At 39.2% G+C, this 24,486-nt stretch overlaps 2 protein-coding genes across 8 annotated transcripts; both read right to left on the bottom strand.

Annotated features, from left to right (window-relative positions):
• Positions 1-393: 393 nt before the first annotated feature.
• Positions 394-5,083, bottom strand: LOC108106023 (peroxisome biogenesis protein 1). Its single transcript, XM_017212872.2, has 9 exons — positions 4,888-5,083; positions 4,678-4,804; positions 4,456-4,559; positions 3,684-3,798; positions 2,039-3,625; positions 1,743-1,939; positions 1,060-1,683; positions 681-784; positions 394-617 (listed from the first exon to the last, which is right to left on the bottom strand). Exons 1-9 carry the CDS (start codon positions 4,978-4,980, stop codon positions 548-550), a joined length of 3,021 nt encoding a protein of 1,006 aa, XP_017068361.1. The 5' UTR covers positions 4,981-5,083; the 3' UTR covers positions 394-547.
• Positions 5,084-6,214: 1,131 nt separating this feature from the next.
• Positions 6,215-24,191, bottom strand: LOC108106003 (formin-like protein). Of its 7 annotated transcripts, none has more exons than XR_001772376.2 (10): positions 23,542-23,928; positions 16,208-16,291; positions 12,154-12,240; positions 9,995-11,686; positions 9,716-9,929; positions 9,359-9,651; positions 8,481-9,035; positions 8,304-8,423; positions 7,791-8,131; positions 7,157-7,222 (listed from the first exon to the last, which is right to left on the bottom strand). XR_001772376.2 is itself a non-coding variant. In XM_017212840.2 (9 exons), the coding sequence occupies exons 1-9, from the start codon at positions 23,815-23,817 to the stop codon at positions 7,010-7,012; spliced, it is 3,564 nt and encodes a 1,187-aa protein (XP_017068329.1). In that variant the 5' UTR covers positions 23,818-24,191; the 3' UTR covers positions 6,215-7,009. The 7 variants fall into 7 exon arrangements, 4 of the variants coding, with proteins under 4 accessions (XP_017068329.1, XP_017068334.1, XP_017068330.1 ...); XR_001772375.2 differs by having other exon boundaries at positions 7,179-7,252; XR_005993718.1 differs by having other exon boundaries at positions 7,180-7,252; positions 9,995-11,659.
• Positions 24,192-24,486: the final 295 nt, after the last annotated feature.

The following is a 24,486-nucleotide window of genomic DNA, read 5'->3' as shown; positions in this document are numbered from 1 at the left end:
AAATAGTTAAATGCACTTGTTGTTAGGGTCGATGGGAACAAAAAAAAATCGAAACAGTAGGAAAAACGGGAGGGTTAGTTTAACTGTCCAACCTGGCTACCAAGAACTTGCCATAACTAACGACAATTTCCGGTGAATATTAATAGCCAACTCACCTGACGTCTTAATTTAAACAGAGCCTCCTTAACCGCCGCCATGTTTACCGAGGTCGGAATGTGAGCGACGATTTGGTTAATTGAAGTTATGAAAAATGATTTGAGTTAAAATACATATAATTTTTAATATTCTAAACATATTAAATGATTTCGCGCTCTCTTTGTCTCTTTGGCTTTAATGATTAAATAAGCTTAAAACCAACAGAACTTCAGATTTTGTATTCAAATCACAATATTATTTAAACAAATTCATTTTTTATTTCTCAACAATAATAATTATGAAGTATGCACTACCCAAAGACTTGCGTCTCCCAACAAAACATTGTCGATTTACAAAGATACGAAATACAATTAAAGATAATGATAAAGCTAAGCTAATTAAGTCTTTGTCTTTAAGCCAAGGTCGCACGCTTGGCTACAAATTCTCGAGAAGTCTTCTCCTTATTCGTAAAGCGTGAATATCTAACGAGAGATATTTAAAAGTAAGTTACAGAAAAGATAGCAAAATAGATTAAAGTTACATACGTTTTGTGATATTTTGCCACATCGGAGGCACTGAGGGAGGGTCGAGTGGTTTGGAAGGACTCGATAAGGTGTTTCTGCTTTATCGAGATTTTCTTTGGCAGTTTCTGGAAATGCAATACAGATGTCAATGTCATTGTAAAAGATTTTCAGAGTTTCTTAGGACTAATGTTGACAGAGGAATATCTGTTACGTGACTGATCTTTGATACGGGAAACATCTTATTTTTCATTTAAAGCCAAAGCACGTAAACCAATCAAAAGTAGTGGAAAACATGTAAGATGCACTTGTTTTCACGATGAGAAAATCCAACAAAAACACAAAAAAAGAGGAAGGATCCCAAGAAAGATATCACTTCCGGTCTAAGCTATTACCAACTTACCTCATGTCCGAATTGTGCTATCGCTTCCTTAACCGCTGCCATGTTCGCTGAGGTTAGAATGCTCTGGATATCGGCGCCAGTGTAATTGGAAGTTCTTCCCGCAAACCAATCGAAGTCCACGCACTCTTCCAGGTTAAGGGTTGAGCTCAGAGCCTCGAAAATACGAACCCTAGCCAGGGCATCTGGTAAGGGGCACTCCACCAGGCGATCAATGCGGCCAGATCGAAGGAGGGCTGGATCGAGAAGCTCAGGCCTGGATGTAGCTGCTATTACCGTGACGCCCTGCAGACCTTCAACGCCATCAAGTTCGGTGAGCAATTGATTCACCACCCGATCTGTGACCCCAGTGGAATCGTGACCACGCTTTGGTGCTAAACTGTCAAACTCATCGAAGAACAGCACACACGGTCGGGCACTGCGGGCTCGATTGAACAGATTGCGGACATTCTCCTCGCTTTGGCCAATGTATTTGGCTAGCAGCTCGGGACCCTTAACAGAAATGATGCGCAGGTTCCACGATGTGGCCAACTGAGAGACCAGGTAGGTCTTACCGGTTCCTGGCGGTCCGTACAACAGAACTCCCGCCTGGTTGCGCAGTGGTGAGGCATTGAAAATGGTGGGATACTGTAAGGGAATATGAGGTTTATAAACCACTAATTAAAAATATCTTCTTGAAAGCTTACCCTAGATGGCCACATTAGGACCTCTTCCAGCACTCCCACTACCGACTCCAGACCAGGCAGCTCCTCGACGCGCATTTCATTGGCTTCTGCGTCGTTGCCAGTCTTTTGATTGCTCTGAATGCCCTGCAGGCAGTAGGAGTTTGTGTGCTCCAAGGACTCAATTAGCTGATCATTGGTCAAAACGGGCTGGGCCTTGCCTAGAAACAAAGTAGATTTAACTCTTGTCAGTAGGTTTTCTTTATAAATGGATTTTCAGAATCTGATTGTAGGGTTTTTATACATTTTTAAATACTTACTTATGCGGTAAGCATAAAATATAGCCCTCTCTACGAACTGGACAAGATCACACTTCCTATATCCTTCCGTGAGGTTAGAGAACTTCACAAGATCCAATTCCTTGGATGCATTGATATGGCTACATAGCTCCCGAAGTATTATCTCCCGATCTGCCCGCTCCAAGCTGGGCAAATGGGCAACAGTCTGAAACACGTGCCTGCCCCTGGGTGAACTCAACCGCTTGTTGAGAGTCTGAAGCTCGTTGACGGTGGCGATTACAGCAATAGCATTGTTGCTGGTGTACTGGACAATCAACTGATGGACAGTGTCTGCCATGCGGTTATAGTACTCTCCATCCTGACTGGACTGCTCCCCAGCAGAATGGGCAAGTACATCCAAATTCTCCAACACCACGATGGCAGGGGCATGCTGCAGACAGCTGGTAAAGATGTTGCGCAGATCCTTCTGGATAGACTCCGTCTTGCGACCCTTGCTTCTTGATCCGTGGAAGAACTCAAAGTAGCAATAGTCCGGCTTGAGCGACAACTGATCCAGAATGCGTTCTACAAGAACGCTTTTACCAGTTCCCGAGGCACCAGCGATCAGTACATTGCATTGCCTCATCACGGAATTGTCAGCATTCAGGCATAGATTCATGCGCAGTTCTTGAACCACCTGATCCACAATCTTATCATACTCTGGCAGCTGTATGAGATCCTGAACACTCAGTGGCGAAGTTGGCGGCGTCTGCTCTTTGATAATCTCGCCTACTGGTCGTACCAAATCAGCGGCATATATCTTAGACTCCTTTAGGAACTGAGCATCTACTACGCAGTAACGAAAATGTTCTGGTAAGATGCCAACAGTGACTAGCAAGTCATCCTCCAACCGCACCACCTCCTCCTGATTAAATAGCATCGGTTTCTTTTGAGTTCTCTCTATCACAAAACGCTTAAATGCATTCTCGATGATCTTGTAGTGAGTCTTCTTATTGGCAAACAGTTCAATTTTCTCCACAAAGTTTACCACGGTTGTCTTGGGCTTTAAGACAACTCTTTCCAGTTCTTTGATACCCAGCAACTTCATCAAGTTTGCATTTAATTCGATCGAGGGGTGAATGGTTTCGGGTAGATCGTCCTCTAGATCCTCATCCACTGTTCCCACTCTTACATAATAATCCTTGTCGCCGGCAGTGTGCATGCAGTAGAACAGATCCAGATCGAAGAACTCAGGTAAATGCTTGCGGTTCACGTACACATCCGACTCCTGGGCCTGTTCCCGCCACAAACCACGTATCACTCGGAACTCAAAGCTGCGTGAACTTTCCCTACGCAGATCCTTTTTAAGTCGCTCCATATGATCCTGCCGCTTATTCCGCTGCAGAGTATTCTTCACATTGGACACCGTGGATGAATGAGCCAAGGGCGTTGGCCTTTCAGCCAACTCATCCTTGACTTGGGCAGTGGTTTTACTCCTAGATAGCTTAGAATTCTCCTCGATATCACCATTTGAAGTGCCATTGGTGAGTCCCTTGTAAAGGTTGGGAGCCACCACGAGCTCCGTGTTATGATCTATTCTACCATAGCTCATGTGCGGCTTTAGGCGATCTGATAAAGTTGAATCAAAATAAATACAAATGACTTTTAATTAATTACAAATATTTACCCACTGTCAGCGCCACTTGCATGGATTTATTAATCCATACAATTAGGATTTGGGTGGAGTTCACAATGCGGGTTTGCTCCAGCACGCTGCCCGAAATCTTTTCGGTGCTTAGTTCCTGAAAAAACAATACAGTTTTATTAAGGTCTTAGAACAATACAAAAGGAACAATATTATTTCTATTAAACACCTTCCTTCTCTAGAAAATAATCTGTAGAATATTCTATGAATAACTAAATTATATTTTTATGACAAATATTTCGTCACCATATTACTAACACAGCTAAATTAGACGTTTGTATTTAATTTAATAAAATTATATTATGCGATGAAATAGGAAACTGTCTAGGTATTTTTATAGAAATGAATAGAACTGAATAAACCCATTGTGACCCATTTGATCATAAAAATAAATTTGTACTTGGGATTGTAAAACCTGAGGTTCAACCTGCAGCGATACTAAAATTCTGTTTAAGAGACTTTCATTTTTTAAATCAGATTATGATTCATATCAACGATTACACTAAAAACTTTGATAGGAAGCGAACTCTTATAAAAACTGACATCTAATTACCGCCTAATTAATTACTTAATCAAATCAAATCTAATCATCGGGTCAATGGCAATGCCGGCCAAGCAATGGCAGTATAAATAAAGACCAAGCGCACGCCCGCGCCAGCCAAATGCTAATCTGATATAAACGGACTTGTCTATTTTTAAGCTGACCGCTGATCGCTGGTCGCCACACCATCAAACAGGCGAAACCGTCACTCACAATGATCTCCCAATCCTTGGACGAGACGGGGGTAACGTGGACGCTGCGCAGGTTGAGAACGTCAGCGATGAGCGCACACTTGACCAAATCATTTTCGTGCAGACCTACGGCAAGAAAGGGTAAATGGATGAATGTTACGGGGTAGGGGGGTGGGATGGCCGGAGTCCAATATTACGGCACATTGGCAAACGATGCACATCCGGTCGTTAAGTAATGGCTTACCGATCTCCTTGGCCGCCCTGGCATTGATCCCAATCTCGGTGTCTTTGATGCCACCACCGCCCTTTTCTGGCGCCCAGGAGGCGTAGTGCATTCGGCCATTGTACTGCAAACTCAAACAGCCAGTATCCTAATCAGAAAAGGTTACCAGATTAATCTTTCCACTTATCTAATCTGCATGGAAGGCTTGACTTGACTTTTGGACGCACTTACATAGGTCGAAACGACGCCGTAGTACTGATCCGGCAGAAGTACAAAGTTGTTTCGGACGGGCCGATAAACCACCTTAAAAGTGCGTTTGAACATTCTCAACGTGGGCGTAATGTAAACTTGCTACGTTCCTTCCCGGTTTAAATCATTTTCGCACTGAAAGGCTGCTCTCTTCGGAATGTATTTGCCCTCAATTAGAGATGGTATTGGCGGTACCAGCTGAGTCGATACTTGCAACAGGTGAAACAGCTGATTAGAGATGACACTTTTACAGATGTTCCCACTGGCCGCATTAGCTGCTGCAGCCGATAAATACGAGGCATTTAAAAAAAAACGTTTTTTATGGATTTGCTAAGAAATAACAATTAACAATTCCTTAGGCACTTTCTAAAATAATAATCCATTCCAAAGCTGCTAAAATCCTATCTATAAGCCTTGAGACATTTTTGGGAGTAAGGTAGGTTTAAGAATTTCAGTTTCCAAGACTATCTTAAATATATGTCAGTATTATTGACTCAATAAGTAACACTTAAAAAGGAAAAACACTTTCTTGTTTGGCTAGTTTATTGGGTTAATAATAATTTATTTAAAATAGTTCGAGTGTTCAATATAGTCGTGTAAATGTGTGTACAAAAAATTCGGCATTTTATATTTTATATATAGTTTCCCTTCTCTTTCGTTCGTCGTATACCATGCTGGCGTCTTATTAAATTAAATAACACAATATTTAAGAACTAACAATGCAAAGCGTGCTAATCGTGTTTTTGTTTTTGCATTCAAAACGCTGCGACCTCGTCTCAGTTTGCGCTATTTCCTTATTTTGGCAAATTAAAGAGAAGATATTGAAAGGATATGCATAAGGATGCCAATGGCACTTGTATATAATAAAACTGTGCTTATAGTTCAACTAAATTCGTTATTGCATTTTTCTTTTCTTTTTTTTTTTAATATATATCTAAGAATATATCGAGAGAAGACACTATCCGAAAGAGATTACAAAAGCTTTTAAATAATTAATTTTGCGTGTTATTTTCTGCTGCTTTAAGGTAAAACTGCTCTATATCAGTCTTCGTCAATTTGTTGTGGCTCGTGAGAATAAATTGGCTTATAAATGGAATATCTGTGTATATATAGTTTTATATAGCCTTTGTATAAAAATTCTAATAAAATGTTATCAAATGTGTAGTTCTCTTTAAGTGTAAAACATTCTAAAAATGATTTTATCTGGCATGCAATTATATTTTGGCGCTTCATTTGGACTTTCGTAGCTGGCTGTGTGTGAGAGTGTGTGTGTGTGCGGTGTAAAATAAAAAAATAACACATTAAAATATCAATTTAAATAGGAAAATATACAAATGTTTAATGCATTATACTTCTCATACAATTCATTGCTTATTTGACTCACTAAAATGATAAAATTAATTAAAAATGGAGCTTAGTAACTCCATAATCATGCGGATTTGCCATCTCGGATGGATGCAGCAAGTAATTCCAATTTGGTTAAAACTTATGCATTAAAAATATATAAAATTAAATAGCACATATATAGTTTGGTATATATGTATGTATATGGTATGTTGTATGTACACAGGTTAAAATTTAAATCAATATTTAACAATAAAAGTTTCGATAAATACACCATTCGAATTTTCAAGTTTCAACTTAAGCTCTAAGCAACCAAATTAAAATGCGTTTTTTTAAAAACATAATTTTGGCGATAAAAAATGTCTCTCGAAAAAATTTAAGGCGAGATTCACAGAATGGTTGTTTTTGTTTGTTGGTTGTGCTTGTGGTTATCGGTTATCGGGTGCTAAAAGTCCGTTTCGGTATTGGGATTCTGGTATTCCACGGACACGGTAAACCGCATCCGATTCGACTTAGAATTAGATTTGAAAATATTCGAAATTATAAAGGTTTTTATATGGAAGGGAATGTGAGTTTTTTTTTGTGTATGTGTACGAGATGTGTCGAAAACAATTTAATCGCCCAATCACATATTGCAGTAGTATCTGTAATGTTCTCTTTTCCGTTTCCGGTTCTGTTTTCAGTGTGAATTTTGATTTTCGATTCGTTGCCATATTGCCCGCCCCGTCGTCGTTGCGTCGATCTCATCTCGTTCTCTTGTCTAGCAATCCATTTCCTCCAGGGTGCGCGATAAACGATTATTGTCAATCCTTCGGCGCTGCGATCGTCTCACTGCATCTGCCCGTCGATACGGCTCACTCTTCAGCCCAAGCAGTATGTCCTCCAGGGCTCCATTGTAGACCTCGTCCTGCTGCAGGAGCTTCTTCTCACGTACAGAGTGTGCCTTGCTCTTCAACTCGTTGATAACCGCATCCTGCAAGGACAATGCTCCATTTGAGGGCAACTGTTGGCATTTTGTTTTTTTGTTTTTTTTTTTTAGGAAGCAGAGCGGGGCCGAACCGTAGAGGGATTAGATAAAAAAGAAACAAGTTAGCATTAGATAAGGTTAGCCATCACCAGAGAACATAAACTAAATACTAAAAGGGTTTAATTTTGGGTGCAAAGTCAATTTTTGTGATCAAGGGACTCCTTTACAAGACTTTAGTTTTATAGATTTTGATTTTTAACGTTAATTTTTGGAACTTATACTATTTGTGGATGATTTATTAGTTAATAAATTTTTCAAGAATTTTAATCTAATCTGTATTTTGAAATGTATTTAAAAAGTCTTTTAAGCCATCAGGAATCCAAACAATTTTAAACATAACATGCAAGTCCTGGCACGAATCCAAAATGTAGAAAGACACACATGTGAGATCACAGTCAAAGTGGATTGGATTTATCTAGGGAATTAGCGGGGATTAGGCAACACAATAGAGGGGGAGATTAGTTTGAACAAACACAATGTTAAGAGACAAGTAGAGACAAGCCAGGCGACTTACGCTAATGTGGGAACTTTACACAAAACAAATCCCGTCACATGCCGCCCACAAAGAGCAACAACTATGTGGTAGAGGATGGTGGTTTGATTTTTTTGTTTTGGTTTTTTTTTTGTTTGTGATGGATTTAGTGGGGATTTGGGGCACGGGCTGAGACCAAGTCCCCCCAACGAATTCCCATCCCCAGTCGAGTATTAGACAGAGTGTGATGTGATTTGTGTGAGTCAACCAAATAACCAAGTTAACGTGCTTAGACTGAGGAAGTGGCCGGTGGGTGGATGCTACGTTTGGGCAAGTTGCTGCTTCTGTTGCTGATTGGCAAAGTCGAGCAGACAATGTATTGGCTGCATAAATCAAATCAAACGAGATCAAAACAAATCATAACAGGTTATATCAGGTTTGAAACGATAAGTGCAATTAGAAGTTAGACATATGGAACCCATTCGAGGGACTTGGCCACCATGAGATGGAGGGACTAATGAAGCGCTAGCTTCGTGATCGACGTCATCTTCTTACCTGCTGTTTCTTCTGGTTAACCTTGTTGCGCATAAGCACCTGATCGCTCTCCTTTTTGGAGGCGGCCAAAGCAGCGGCCTTCTCCAAACGCAATCGCTGCTCGTTCTCCTGATCATGTTGCTGAAATTACCATGAGATGAGTAAGATATATACAAAAATCATCTCCTATAGACTCACCTTAAACGCTCTTGTAAACCGAACGATCAGAGCAAAGAAAGCAGCCGCATCAGCATTCCGTGAGGAGTCGCCAAAGTACTCCACACACTCCTTGAATGCTTCTTGGGCATGCCGCAGGTCGCTCTTGATCTTCTTCAGCTTGTCTTCGCTATTGTTAAGGAAATCACGCAGGATATGCGTCTGGACACCCTTCACCCGAAGATCAGCCTCCTTGCGTACCAGATCCATGCCCTTTTCCAGCTCCTGAACATCTGCAACCACATTCTCTAACGCCACCGACGCAGCCTTATCTGTGCCATACAGCTCGCTCTCGAAGTTCAACAGCTCTGGGAACTTGGCCCGAATAGTAGCCACAATATAATGCAACAGCGACGATCGCTTATCCGTGGATTTCGTATCGATAAGCGTGTCCAGAGATTGCAGCTTGAAGCCGTATGCCGGTCCTCGCTTATTGCTGTTGAGATAATTTCCAAAAGCCAAGACTATTTCCAAAACCGCCTTGAACTTCCGCGACTGTTTCAGGGAATTCGATGCTCCTGCTATCGATTGCACTTGCTGAAAGGAAGAAATCGATATCATTATATGGTTTATAAGAGGAAAATAATACTAAAGGTTAAATTTGTTGTCCCTAAGTAATACCTTTTATCAGATTAATTCTTCTATCAGAGAATTATAATCAAATTAACTACATTTGGATTTAATTTTCTTATAAACAAAGCTACAGTCTGCGTTTTCTTTTTAAACTTTAACAAAATAAACAAACAAACATAGAGAACCAGCTGGCAGCTGACTAAGCAATTGCTTAGAGAAAGAATTTTCATGTTTATTTGATATTTTTATATCATAACATAACACCTATATAATCTACATTTCCTCACCGGACTAATAAGATGAACGCTATCGACAAAGTTGCCCATATAGTTCATGATGGCCAGCTTGGACGGGATACGTTCCACTCGCGACAACTGCAGCATGAACTTGTCCTCCTCGGTGAGCAGCTGCTGGTCCTTACGCTCGATGATGTATTCCTTGTAGGACTTAACCTCGGCATCCGTAGGCACCATCTTTTGCAACAGCTCAACGTTCTCCAAGGAGAGTTTCTTCAGGTCCAGACTATGGATGGCAGCAATGACATCGTCAATGGGCATACCCAGCTTGCGACGGGAGATTGCTAGGGTTAAGATATAGAATTTTAAGTTCATCACGAGATCAAGAAGATATTACAGATCACTCACCAATATTTCTTAACCTCGTGTGCTCCAGTAGTGAGACATTGTCGGGCCTCTTGAAGCGTTTGCTGGACTGCAGCGATCCATCGACCTCGGTACCACTGCTGCCATTGCGCAGGGCGCCGCCAATGCCGATCTTAAATCGCTCCTCGAACTCGTTGAAATCGATTTGCTTGAAGATTTTTTCATCATCCAGCTCATTGAAGATTGTGCCACGCACCTTGATAAAAATAAAAAGTTCAAAGTAGTTGAAAGGGTTAAGGGCATGAACCTATGTGATCTTACCTGATTGGGCTTCAGTGCTATCCAGTTCAAGGTGGGCAACTTATATTTAGTTGGCACCTTTCGTTTGATGGTCATGGCGCCATCCGGAGCAGGCATAAATCCGGCAACTGGTGGTGGTGGTGGTGAGAAGGAGCTATGCGTTGACGGGGCATGTGGTGGTGATGGGGCCGTCGAGGTGAAGCTACCGTTTGGACTGCCCAGCGGACTGAAGCCCGGCATCATTGGCGGTGGTGGCGGAGCCGGTGGTGCTGGTGGCGGAGGCGGTGGCGGGGCAGCAGACATTGTCGGTGAGGCGGGCATTGGTGGCGGTGGTGGTGGCAAAGTTAAAGAGGATCCACCCGAAGAGGAACCATCCAAGAGACTGCCGTTCACCAAAGATCCATCACCACTGGAGGCGGATCGTGGCAAGGAACGGGTCAGCGTCTGCAGCTCCATGTTCTTTGTGTGCAGCAGGGTGTCTCGTTTCTTTAGCTCCTGTTCGTTGTGCTGCAACATCCGCTGCATGACTGTGAGTTCCTCCTCTAGACTCTGACGGATCATTGCCAGCTGCTCGCGTTCCGTCTTCAACGCAAGATTCTCTGTCTCCAATTCGGCATACTTGTAGAGGAACTCAGAGTTACGATCAATTTCACGCTCTAACTGATCTTCCAACTCCTGGACTCGCTCCAAGGCTGAGGTTTTCGTTTCAGAATCCTCCATCAAGGCGGCCACATCGAAGACATTGTCCAAATAGGCGGATATCTGTACCTTTAGTTCCTCCGATTCTGTCAATCGAATCCGCTCCAGATATTTGTCCAAGCCCAGAGCTGTGAACTCATACTGCAGGTGCACCCTGTAGTTCATGTCCTCCACTGAGTGCACGACTATGTTCATGAACTGCATACACGCCACCATAAAATCGATGTTGAAGGCCTCAAAGTTCATGAAGTACTCCATAAGAGTCTGGAAGCGCCGCTTCTCCTGGCACACGTCCTTAAAGTTATCAAACGAACCCAAAATGATTTCGTGTCCTCCCTTTACTAAACATATGGCCGCCAGCAGCTCCAGGACCAGGGCTTTCGTCCTCAGCGACTTATGGATGAGACTCAAGGCAATGCAATTGATGGCCTCCCGATGCTGGATGACCATATTAAAGCCATATTTATTGTTCATAATGGCACGCAGGCACATGATGGATACATGGATGTCATCCGTAGCGGCACCCATATTCAACTTGGCAATGTGCCGTGACCTTCGCTTTAAACTAGGACTATCCAAGGCATCGGAAATGGTGGGTCGCAGGAATCCATAGGACAACGTGTGTCCGTGCTGCTGTCTCGAGTCCAGAGTGCCATTGGCAAGACCATGACCAGTACTGCTACCATGGGACATCAATCCTCCTCCTCCACCGGGACTAACAGAACTACTGTTACCCATCACTATCTCACCGCCATCGCCACCGCTCGTGAGATTCAAGCGCTCCTCGGAAGCACACAGGACACCCTGAAGCCGCTGTTCATGACGCATCATCTGTAGCCGGAAGCTAAGATAGTCGACCAGGGCATCCAAACCCTGATTCGTATCATCCAGGAACTCCTTCACCCACTCTATGTGATTTGTGCGCAGCGAGATCTCCAGATCCCGAAGCACCTGAGTGGACGTGGACTCGCCGACCATTTTCCGTTTCTGACAAAGAAAGTAGAAGAGATAAAGCTGTAGGTGTACAAAGAAAGAGAGAGAGAGTGAGGGAGTTGATAGATAGATGGGAAGCCGGAAATAGACGACAGGATGCGGAGTCAGTCAGCAACGGTAGGACCAGTCAGGTTGAGGATCATTTTGGGACAGTGCAGGTGCCAGGAGGTAAACAAATAAAGAGATGGAAAGATCGGAGGAAACAGGAGACAGGAGAGAGTGTGGGATTTGTGGATTGTGGTGTGTTGTCAGTGTTGTGAGTAGAGAAATGAAATTTACACATTAATATTGGAACAACAGATTTCGACTTAAAGTTGGGTTATTAACTTTCCTTTTTTTTTTTTGGTTATTAACTTGGCCTAATTAGTTCATTAAGAAGTTTAAGTTTAAATTTATTTGTAATTTAGAAAACAACCAGAAACCACATATTAGAAAAACAACAACTACAGGAAGCTAGAGTTTATATAGGACTAAGAATCTTTACATACCCGATGACTTCGCGAGGCCTTGGGGTCCAAATATGTTCGCAGTTTACTCAAGTAATGGGAGGGCGGATCCTTGGCCTGCACCATTTCCTGAAAGTAATTTAAAATAAAATATATATGTTAGTTAGCAGAATAATTTATGAAAAATTAGTTAACTGAACTTAAAAATCAACTAAAATTGTCATCTTTAAGAATGTTTCTTTGAGATGCCATTCACAGATTGAGCTGAAAAACTTGTTGAGCTACTGAACTTTATAAAAAAGTATTTCATGTTTTTTACACAGCTGACACTGACAGGTGACAAAGGTCAAGCTAATTTAACAAACATAATCTAGGCTAATATATTATTGAAAAATGGCTTTGCCATTTCATAATTTTCAGATTAAAACTTTCAAACAACAACTTTTTATTAGCTACATAAACTTCAGCAATACTATATACGCTTCCTACTTGCTAATTGCTCTCTCTATCACATTAATTGCCTTTGAAATCATCTTCCACGGAGTTACCCAAGATCGCTGTTCAATGAACTGTTAGTGATCGGGCAGACGGAGGAGGATCGTAGCTTTTAGATGGGGAATTTTCAGCGTTACCAACCACACATAGCATTAACACTAGACCGAGACTTAGCGGCTTTTACTTTTGTTTTTCTTCTTCTTTATGCGCCTTAACTGCATATTTTTGTACTCGTACTCGTACATGTTTATGTTACCGCAAACCATGCCCCTTCAATATAGTATCTATAGATCCCCCATGAGCAGCAGCAGCAGCAGCAGCAGCAGGCACCACATAAGCATCGATCGCTTGCCTAACTTTAAACATTTTTAAGCATGAAGCGTGGTATACTTGTTTTTGGCTTGCTTTTTGGGTTTTGTTTGGGTTTTAGGTTTAACTATGCCAACAACTAAGGCAGCCACCAAAAAACACAGCAACACCAAACAGCCAAAACGCATGACTACAACCTAAACTATGTGTGGGTTTTGGATTTGGGTTTTGGTTTGAGTTTGAGTTTTGCTTCGGGTTTTAAGTTCGAACTGCAGCAGCTATAGCTAAAGAGAAAAACCAGTTTGATTCTTTTTTCCGCAGTCAAAGAGAGCTGGTGAAAAATATCAGCATTCATACACAAGCACAGAAGAAATATTCCTATACACATATACCGGGATATGTAAACCGCTACAAGCGGCTCCAACGATTAAAAACTGCAATTTATCGCCGTCATAATAATTTGCATTTTGTCACTGTGAGCACGACGAAGAGAGCTTACAAAGGGGGGGTTGAAAACAGGAGAGACAGGAAGAAGTTGGCAATGGGATTGGCCCAAGTCACTCTGCTGTACATCGTCCTCGAGTGGCTAGCTAGCTTCGCCTCCACCAACTCAGCAACCCAACATCCCACCATCTCATCGCCGGACTTGTCCGTCCCATTGTCTGCCGGTCTGTCTGTCAGTGGGCTGCATTTTCATTCATTTTCATGACTAGACTAGAGCTATATAGAAACTGTGGACCAAGGATATGCAAATGTGGCTAATAAACTAGATAAGTTGGCTTAGTTAACACATATTTTGAAAGCTTGTAAAAAGCAAAGAAAAGATTGTTTTTCTAATTATCAACAAGCTTTGTTCTAACTATTTTTATTTTTTATTATTACAAAAATATGAATCATGAAGTTATCGTAATATATTTATATTGAAATTATCACGTTCTATATATATAAAAGTAAACATTGAAAAGGAATAAATTACTGAAATCTCGTTTAATGAAATGATTAACTAACTTTGTGTGAAATATCACCGATGTTTGACTTCTATAAGTCCCCTCTAACCTATAACTAACTCTAAATCTTAACTTTATTACATTTCCCATACCTGCCCCACAGTGCAATGGGTCTGAATTATGGAAAACAGGTCTGGGTTGCAGGCATGCAGGCGGTTAAGGAACCGCCGGCGACGACAACGACGACGACGTGGACAACAACAATAGTCGTAGGAATAACAACGAACCGTGTTGGGTGTTTATGATATTTTATCGTAAGGCAGAAAATGTTTGACGCTAGTTCCAGGTTTTCGAAGAGTGTTAAGCATTCCTTCCTCAGCTTTATATTTCTTTTTTGTTTTTTTGTCAAGAGCTAGCTACTCCACCAAAATGCCGATGGCGAATATATTATGCCTAGCGTCGCCGTTGTTATTTTCCTAGGTGCAGCTCTTGAAAATTCAGTGACCCAGTTACAAGTGAGATAGATAGATAGATAGCAAGCTAGCTAGCTGGCTGGATGGATGGATGGATAGATAGATAGAATCCACCAAAAAGAGGCACGCTCTAGCGAACACGTTAATAGTTTCGTCATATTCCAAAAACAGCAGCAGTACGAAAAAAAAAACACACGCAATCTGAGTTTATCCATTATAGCATATAACACTCGTATATATCTATATTATATATACGTACGATTTACTGCCCTATTCTGAAGCAATTTAAAGCTGCTCTTGTTGCTGAAATTTATTCGTCGATTTTTTGTTTTTTAGATTCAACAAGCGAATTTAAGTCATTAAACACTGTGAAGTGGCAAGCGGCGACAAAAAACAAAATAAAATACATCAAAAAGCGAGCGACAAAACAGCACGCACTGCATAATGATTGAAAAAAGCTGATATATAGTATATAATTATCTATCTAGACAGACAGATATATATATATATATGTATTTAAACACATATCCTACAATTTAAGTTAATTCAGCAAACGTTGCTTAACAGCTGTCATTTAAAAGCAAGGCAAAATATTTCTTAAGTAAGGCTATTCTTTCAAATTAAAGTTCAAATTTGAATTTAATATATAAAAATAGTTATAGAAACCATTGAAGCTGTTTTACTTTTCATTTAAAAATGTATTTAATGCCTTTTTTAAACTTCAAAGTTATTGGCTAACCCACCCTATATATTAATAAGAACCTTCTTACTAAACGGAAAATCCAAAGACTTATTTTCTTAATAAGCATCATCTTAAAACTATTTCAGTGATAAATAAACTTATAAAGTTTCGCAGAATTCAACATAAAAATAACTGATAATACTGTGTAATGAAGTGATTAAGCCTATAAAATTCATAAGAATGAAATGTAAGAACAAACATACTACTGATAGCTTTTTCATAACGTCAATGTTTGAGCTTGCATTTACCTTTATTATCAAGTTTTCCCATGCATTGACCTCCTCGATCTATTGTTTGCCACCCAGTTTGCCAGTTGCTAATTGAGAGAGAGAGAATTTCGTAAAGTTGCTCAAGGCATAAACGCCTTTGGAATGCCAACTGGCCTATGCGCGCCGCTTATTGCCATTGCGCAAAGCCATTTGGTAGAGCTTAATTAGAGCGGCGCCCGCTCTAGTCGACCCTCCCCCTGCCCTGTATAGTTGTACAGCCTAAAGGTCACTGTGTTCAAGGTGGCGACATCAGCATGATCCCCTACTCTCTCAAAGCCACACACCCCATGTTTCTTTTAGCTTAACCCCCCTATGAACTGCTCCCAAGAAAGGGTCCGAAGTACTCGACTGGGAATAAAACTGCTTTTAATCAGCAAAATGTTCGCAGGAAGTTCAAACTTTGATAGTAAAGTTTTATTTTAAGCAAAAAAAAAAGTATATTTTAATGAGTGTTCTAAATACCATTTACGATAGTAGTGTGACTAAATTATTTTTAAGAAAAATAAATGATTTAATCTTTATATTCATGATTAATGCCTAAAAACTTGACATAAAAACAAAGGCCATCTTTTGTTTTTTTTTAGATAAGTAAGTAACTAATTTTAAGAAAAATATTATATTATTTTTTAACATTGTGACGCATTTGTTTTTAAGCATTATACATTTTTTCAGATTTATGATTTTAACAAACTGTATCTTAGAAAATTAAAACTAAAATGATTAAGCAAGCCAATCAAGTAACTTAAAAAACATTTTTAATTTAAAATGAATCGCGCTTTGTGCTTATATAAAGTTAATATTTTAAAGTTCCTTCTAAACATAATTTTAAATAGAGTTTTAAAACATAAAATCATTACTCACTTGATCACATATCATGTCCCACTTCTTCTCGTCATCGTAGTTCCTCAGTAACTTTGCCTTATCCGGTGGCAAGTCCATCGAGGCCTGTGTGGCAAAGAAAGACAAGAAAATACGTTAGTATTAATCATCAGATAAACAGATATATAAGCAGATATATTTGTATAAAATGGTAAAAGCTAGAAATGGCAGTCAGCCAAATGGAAAGCCTATTAAGACATAAATTACGGCCCATTAAGGTCTTTAGTTTGGCATCTCTGATTTGCATCTCTGGCATTGTTTGCCAGCTCTTGTAAATATTGAATTACTTCAGCTGCTGATGGTTGATTAAATGATTACCAGGGAAAGAGTCACCACGCCATAAAGAAAAGCCAACAGAAAGGGAAAATTATTCTCCATGAGGCAGGCGACAAGGTTTTGCTCTAATTCCTAGATTAACTTTAAAAGAGAAACTTGCTTTAAAGGGAAATATAATAGTTAATAGGGTTTTTTATATTAGTAAAGTTTTATCTACTCTCTACTATATATGTGTGTGGTGGCGCGTTAACCAAATCAGTTGGCAGCCCTACTTATATCGATTAGAATCGTCTATCGAAGAACCCGTTGAGAATGTCCGTCGAAGTAGCCGAAAAGTTGCCAATCTGTTGTAAAGTCGCTACAAATTAGTTGTCAAACCATAACCTAAACCTATAGCTATCATTAAAATAAAACACAGATATCTTACATATATATGTTATATCTTCATGTTATCCATAATTTAGCCTCAGCTCACTGAACCACAGAACAAAATCAAATACTGAGAACCAATTTACCTGCCCAATTGCTGGCGATTGTGTAAAATTGTTAAATGTACCATTTAACGGGCGGGAATGCACCATAATGAAATCGGCAAATATGCTTACGTGACTTCAATTTAATTTTTCCACTTTTTTCTCTCCTTTTTTTTATGGGTGCAGCAGCTGCAGTTGGAAGTTCTAATTAGACACACACACACACAAACACACTTAATAATGGGATGAGAGCAGGAAAAGGGTGTGGTGAGGATGGTCTACGGAATGGAAATGCAAAATATATACCCCAAACAATATTGAATGAACATTCGGTGGGGAAAAAATGAATAAAAGAAATGTATTTAGTGCGTTAAAATGCACAGGAACGTAACTGAATTGTATCTCTCATCATGTGAGTTCATAGAACAGTCAATAGAATAAATTAGAAACAAGATTGAAATGTATTTAGGTAACTACTCATATTTCGAACAAGAAATATGGATTTTCTTTCAGTTTTTTATTCAAAACAATAATTATAAAACTTAAATATTGCCTTTCTCTTCCCCTCAAAACTTAATGAATTTACAACTTAAAAGTTCAACTTATTAACATTAAAATCCAATTATAATCAGTTACTCTACCTCTGAAGATTACCATTGAGATTAAAACTATAAATATAGTAAGATCAGTAAATATTTAATCTTATTTCCCTCAGACTCTCAGTACCCAATTTCCTCGTTTCCCAAGATGTTGATAATGAAATACTTTTCGTACAATATTGTTTCTCATTCAATTAGTGCAAATTTACATGGAGCATCGCATCGCAGTGTTAATTAAGCTAAACAATTATTACAATTATCTTAAATTGTTAAACTTTTGTATACGCTTGTTCATTGCTAAATATACTAAATATTTCCCATGCACAGAGGAATGTGAATGCGAATGTAAATGCGACAATTATTGCAAAATTTATTGATTAATTAATTGTAATGTTATGGGTGAGCCACTGGGGTCCAACTCCCCATCATCATCATCATCCCCATCGATTCCACACACACACACACACACCCAAAACCCATTGTCCGTTACGGTCTGAACCCATCAGGCTGAGTGATTTGCCTCGACGCGCTTTTCATAATAACAAAAAAACAATAAATAAGTAAATAAAAGAGTGCATAAAAAACGAGAGAATAATAAACAACCAACAAGGTGACAAAGACGAGACGAAGGCTCCCGCTCTCTCTTCAATATTTATGCCAGGGCAGACGGGCGGCTCAGAAAGCCAGAAAGCGAAAATTGACTATATAAATTGGACACGATGTATGTACTATATACGAGTGTATATAATGAATTACTTGACCGTCATACCGGATACGCATTTATATATAATTTTTACATACATACTTTTGTATCCCCCTCTATGTCTGTATATGCATAATGGGTCGCTTGAAAGCCTCTCTACACCCCCCCATTTCAATTTCCATCTGACTACGCTCATGCCAAATGAGTAAGCTTCTGCGGTAATTATTAAACAAATATTACAAATATCTATTACTTGATCAAGAAATTGTACATATATATTGAATGATTCACACTTATTAATCAATGAACTAGTAGTAAGTAAGAAATTTTCATTACGAATTGGAAAAATTTCCCAGAAGCAAAAGCAAAGATTCTGTTTTTAAAAAGTTATTGATAAATTTTGAACAACTTTCCATATTAAGAACAAACCACATGGGCACATTTAAAGTGATTTTCATGCGAATCATGAACATCCACCAATCAAAAAGCGTAAACACATGTGCTTAGTGAGTCAATCGAACGCGTCATTTTCCTTCTGAAGATTTATTGTCTTTCTAGTCATTCTTATACAGTAACAAATTTATAAGTCTATAAAATCAACGATTATTTAGCGGACACCACATATGGTTTTCAAGAAACGGAAATCCCATTTTTCCCAAGAACCTTCTAATCTGTTAAAAGATAAAAAGAACACCGACAAACTCTCTAAAAAATTTTTTTTTTAAATGGACGTGCCAAACACAAAGACACATTTTTTGCAAGGAAAAGTCATAGAGTTTCTTTTTAAGCATACATTTTATTCATTTCGTTATCCCTCAAAGATTTTCTTTAGATCCGTTTGCTTATCTTAAATGAGATTCCCATGCAGTCCAAAGTCGATTAGCATTTATCCACTATTTTCCGCAAATAACAAAAAATAGCAGATGGTCTTATGTTTTTATCATTAGTAGTTCATTTTTTTTGCGGAGTAGTTGCGTTTTTTTTTTTTCAACCGCAAAGGAAGTGAAAAGCAAAGATAAACATATTTTTGCCCTACGAGGCAGATAAAGGGGGTTAACATAATGAGGAAGTCAACGCATTATTTTTTTTTGCAGAGCCAAAGCAACCGTTAGATAAAGCCAATTCAAATGGACAATGGAGCTGAACAAAGTCATGGGTTTTATGGCCATTGAATGAGTTAGAAATGCTGCGAGGGTTGTCATTAACATTTTAAAAACAAAAAACATCCTTAAATTGTGATCACCAATCTTTACAAAAACATTTAAAAAGTTTTACCTTCAAGATCACAATGAAACAGGCAAAAGCCTGCTTTTAATACAAACAATTGAACCTGCCCTCGCTGGGCTTAACATTATTAACAACAATAAGTGTTGCGGTTCACTGCCTTGCGGTTTGTCAGCCATTGAAAATGTCATTAAGAGAGACGGCTAACCCTGAATCACGCCCCCCCTTAGGCAATTGTTTATAGATATAGATTCTAGGCCCAAGACTCTTGGCCAACCACCGATGATGATTAAGCGCAAGTGAAAGTTGCTTTTAACTTGAGAAAGCTGGAAAAGCGATCGGGGATGAGGATTATATGCGGTCTAAGTCTTTGTTGTCTTTCACTATAGTTTATTATGCCTTTGTATGTGTGTGTTTAATGACACCCACAACATCAACCGCAGATAAGTCTCTTGAAAGTTAATGCCTTTCAATAATGCAATCAAATTAACATTTTTATTCATTTTATATTTCATGTCGCCTCTTTGGCATTGCAATAAATACGCTTTTACTTTCAGTTGGACAAACTTTTGTGATTTGATTGGCTTGTTGCCAATTGTAAAAGCAATTCAAATTAAGAAGCAAAACAAACATAGTTAAACTGCCGTTGTTGTGGCATTAATTTGTGGCATAGAAATACACAATAATATCACAGCTGGACTAAGCCAAGTTATAAATATTTTGCATAAGGGTTTATGGCATATAAATATAAATCTGCAGCCTTGAATTTGAGATTAACAGCTCTTTCGTAATAAACTAAGTACAAGTTAAGGAATACACAAAACTTTTTTCAATAGTTCTATCTGCCAAACTCATTCCTTCTATGATTCACCAAGTCTTTTGTTTGATCAGCTTGCTCTACATAGTATGGCACCCCTTGCACATAGACGACTTCATCTCCCTCTTCAAAGTTCAATCAACTCAAGCGTCTGAATCGTAATTTAACCGGAAACATATGTACGAGCCATGCACCAAGTGCGTCTGATTAGATCCAGCCGAATGCAAATTATTAGCGGCAAAATTGTCGGTTTGGTTGTTATTTTTAAACCATGAATCAGACAAACAATTGATTTCAATAGGAAGGCGACGGCACGGACATTGGCGCATTAGTTCGGACAATCTCTGGACGGTCCAGTCCAGTCAAGTCCACTTCAATGGCAATGGCTGTATGCCAGCCAAGCAGCACTTTTGACTAAATTAAGGTAAACACGAATTAGCCAAACCGGAGACACAAGGCAAGGGCGAGGCCACCAGGGCCTGGCACAGCACCTCCACAATGCTACCGAAATGGCAAACAAACACAACAACAACAACAGGAGGGGGAAAAAATATACAAAACAAAAAAAGAAATAACAGCCAAAGGTAAACACACAAAAACACACACTTTGAGTGCGAAAAGAAGGCAATGAATTTTGAACAAACAATAGGCCAAGTTCAGCACTTGGGAGAGGGTGTTCACAGTCTTATCTAAGGTCTGTCAATATCTTGAATACCCTTGAATTATCGAATAATGGTTTCGATTTTGACAACGAAATCGATATTTAAGGTATAAAGAATGGAGATAAGATGGGTAAACAGATATTACTGATACTGATATAGCATCTGGTTTACAACTTCAAAATCAAAAGAGAACATCTTTTAATTTTTAATCCTTTAAATGGATATTTCATGACGTTATTCTTGCTAACGACTTTTGATAACCGGAATCAATATTTCGTGTGGCCAAAAATGAAATGGTTGTAATTTAACGAGCTTCCTTATCGGGATCCACACGAAAGCTTTTATAACTGTGAGATCTCATAAAAGATAATGGCCGAAAAAAGACAATTTGTAAGATTAACATAAAGAAAAAACTTAAATATTTGTCATATAGGTGAAAAAATGTCATCATCGGGGCTAATTTTGTAGATAGAAGTTCGGAAAGAAATATTTTAAGAATATTTTTAAATAAAAACAAAAAAGTATTATAAAGAAGTTATGATATGATTATACCACATGCCCTGGACCTTGAAATGAAAACAAAACAAAAAAAACAAAAGATCTTGAGAATGGCTATGGATATAATGCCAAAAGTGATCGGAGAAGTGGGAAACCCGTTGGAGGAGCATTTCTCATATTACTGACTGACTGACTGCCGATAACCGAGAACTCAAGCTGCGCCATATAAATAAAGATTTCTGCTCTCGTCTTCCCCCTTTTTTCGTATTTTGTGTTCAGTTCTCGCCGAGAGATAAGCCGCGATCTCAGAGCCATTCCATCCAGCAGCTTGATCTGCCAGCGGAGTGCCAGAAAGGGAGGGTAGGCAGGCGGTAAGTACCAGTGAGTCAGCACTGAAGTGCGACAGAGAAGGCGACCATCGATCAATTCGCTTTAATTGCCATTAGCATGCCGAATTGGATGGCTCTGTTTTCGGGGAGGAAAGAGAGGGGCAAAAGGAAAGGGGCAAATCAAATGCCGGCTGTGGGTCACAATCATTTGTTACGGTTTTATGACGGTCAAAGCTGAGAGCTTTTTTTTTTTGCGCTCTATTCTTAGCCTTGTTTTATTTTTTGGCAATATGTTTACTCGTAAAATCTTAATTACGCAGTCTTGTTCGGAGAAAAAAATGTGTAGGGGAATGACAAACGAATTCAGATGGAAGGCACACGCCTTTCGGCACAGTGGTTCTAAAAAACTTGCACTTGAATATTCTAAAATTTAGATCTAAGAATAAAATTCCAAAAACAAAGATATATAAATTATTTTAAGAGCCTTATTAAAGTATTTTATGGAATATGTATCCTTACTCTAGATAAAACTTTAAAATAATATTAAAAGTTAAAGAATGTCACATTATTGAAAGCAATATGAAAGGCAAAACTAGAAACTAGATCTTTATTTAAAGATTTGGGTATTTCATACCATTGAAAGATACTTCATTTTAATAATTTAACATTAAATTAAATTATTTAAAAACTAGGTTTAGGTAAGTCAGACTCCTTCTGACATTCCACTGTGCCCTGCTTGGGGAGTTGTGCAAGCCGGGGCAGAGAACAGAACGGGACAGAATCGAGTTGAAATGGGGAGAGGCGCAGATACAAACTCAGAGATACTCACGAACACCAGCAAACAGTCGCGTTCGCACATGTGTGAGTGGCTGACAAAAATTCAACCGAACAAGCTGCCGCCGCACACTCGATGAGGTCATCAATCACATGCAACAAATGCGAGGGCGGAAAACAAAAACGGGACAAAGGCAGGGGCAGGAAGCCAATCCTTAAGCCTCTTATATACCAGCTACTATATTCGCTTAATAAACTGAATTTCACAAATAGCTTTTCAAGTATAAACAAACATTTCTTCCAGCGAATTTGAAATGAACTTCACGGATTCAAAAGAAAGGGGTGGATTTGTTTCTGAACATTCAATATATATATGATATTCATATATAATTCTGAGGAATTTAAAATGTTTTTTGTATTTATTTATTTAATTAATTTCTAGACCAAAGGTAAAATATATGCATTGCACTTTTAGTTTCGTATATTAATATAATATTAATAGAAAAACTTTAAAATCCCTGACAACACAGAAATATTCAGTAATGTACAAAAAATATTTTGCTTTCCGTTTAAATCATTAAACTACTCAAACAACAACATAACTTTTAAGGTAAATAAATAAATGCAACAAAGTCCTTTAAAAAAGGTCAAGATTATGTCTATGTAAGATAACCATAGGAAAAGATATGTCACGTCAAACAAGTGACATTATTTTAGACCTATTAAGTATGTTTTCCCGTGATTTTTCAGATTATTTTTTGTTTTCTTTCTTACTCATTAAAAATATATTTAAAATATTATTTTTGAAAATGAAGTTACTCTTAAGTTTGCTCTAAGTTTTTAATACTTTTCACAAGATTCAAATATTTTTACAAATTTATTACTGTAATCTGGATGATATCAGCGCTTAGTAGCTACATAGTTATTTAAATTTTTCAAGGAATTATAAATATTAACTTACCAGAACTTTAGCGAATCGCCGGTCCAGCTCATCCGTCGTGGGCATGGGTTGCTGGCTCCGGCTCCGCAAGCTCGGCTGACGAACGTGCTGATATTGGGAACTGCAGCCTATATCATAGCGCAGATCCTGTTTCTGCAGTGTGCCGCTGGAAATGGAACCGTTGTGCTGGTGACCATTGCGCATCGAATGATGGTGGGACTGCGGATGGGAATGCTGCAGCTGCTCATCGGCATCCACATCGGCGCTGGTGATGGTTCGTGATTTAACGGCGCCCATTATGGTGGCAAAGCGACCCGAGCCTGAGCCGGAGACGGAGCCGCCTCCTCCTCCTACTCCGCCGCCTCCTCCTCCTGGATCTTGTAATCCCCTGGATCCGAAACCTCCACCGCCGCCGATGGCGTCCTCGATGGTCGCCGCTTGGAGCGCTGTGCTAAGGGACAGCGATAGGGAACCCCATACAGTCCGACAAAGGGCACGGGTGCGTTCCGGGCAACTTGAAAGTTGCACTTTAATTCCGTTGAAGATATCCAAAGCGGCTGCTGCCTGTTTCGCTGCTCTCGAACGTTCACAACTGGCTGACCGAAAATTACTTTTGTTTTTTTGTTTTATTAATTTATTTTTAGGTTTTGAAAAAGAGCAAAACTGCTGTGTTCAAATTTTGATAATTTAATTTACTTCTTTCTGACAATGTAAGCAAAAAAACACAATTTGTTGTTGTTGTTAGTGGTGGTGGTGCAACGGCGGCACTCACACACACACAGTAGCACTGGCACACACAAGTACACAGAGAGTCATACACGGATGCAGGCTCACCAACACGAAGACCAGATTTTGATGAAAGGCTCCTGCGGCAGGCGACGCCTCTTTTCTGCTTTGTTTGCAGGTTTTTCCGATCGAGGGACGTGCAATTTTACTTATATTTCGCCTTATTTAAAGCATTAGACT

This window comes from Drosophila eugracilis, unplaced genomic scaffold, assembly GCF_018153835.1.
Source record: "Drosophila eugracilis isolate 14026-0451.02 unplaced genomic scaffold, ASM1815383v1 contig_2154, whole genome shotgun sequence".
NCBI lineage: Eukaryota > Metazoa > Arthropoda > Insecta > Diptera > Drosophilidae > Drosophila > Drosophila eugracilis.
This window is presented reverse-complemented; position numbering and strand designations above follow the sequence as displayed.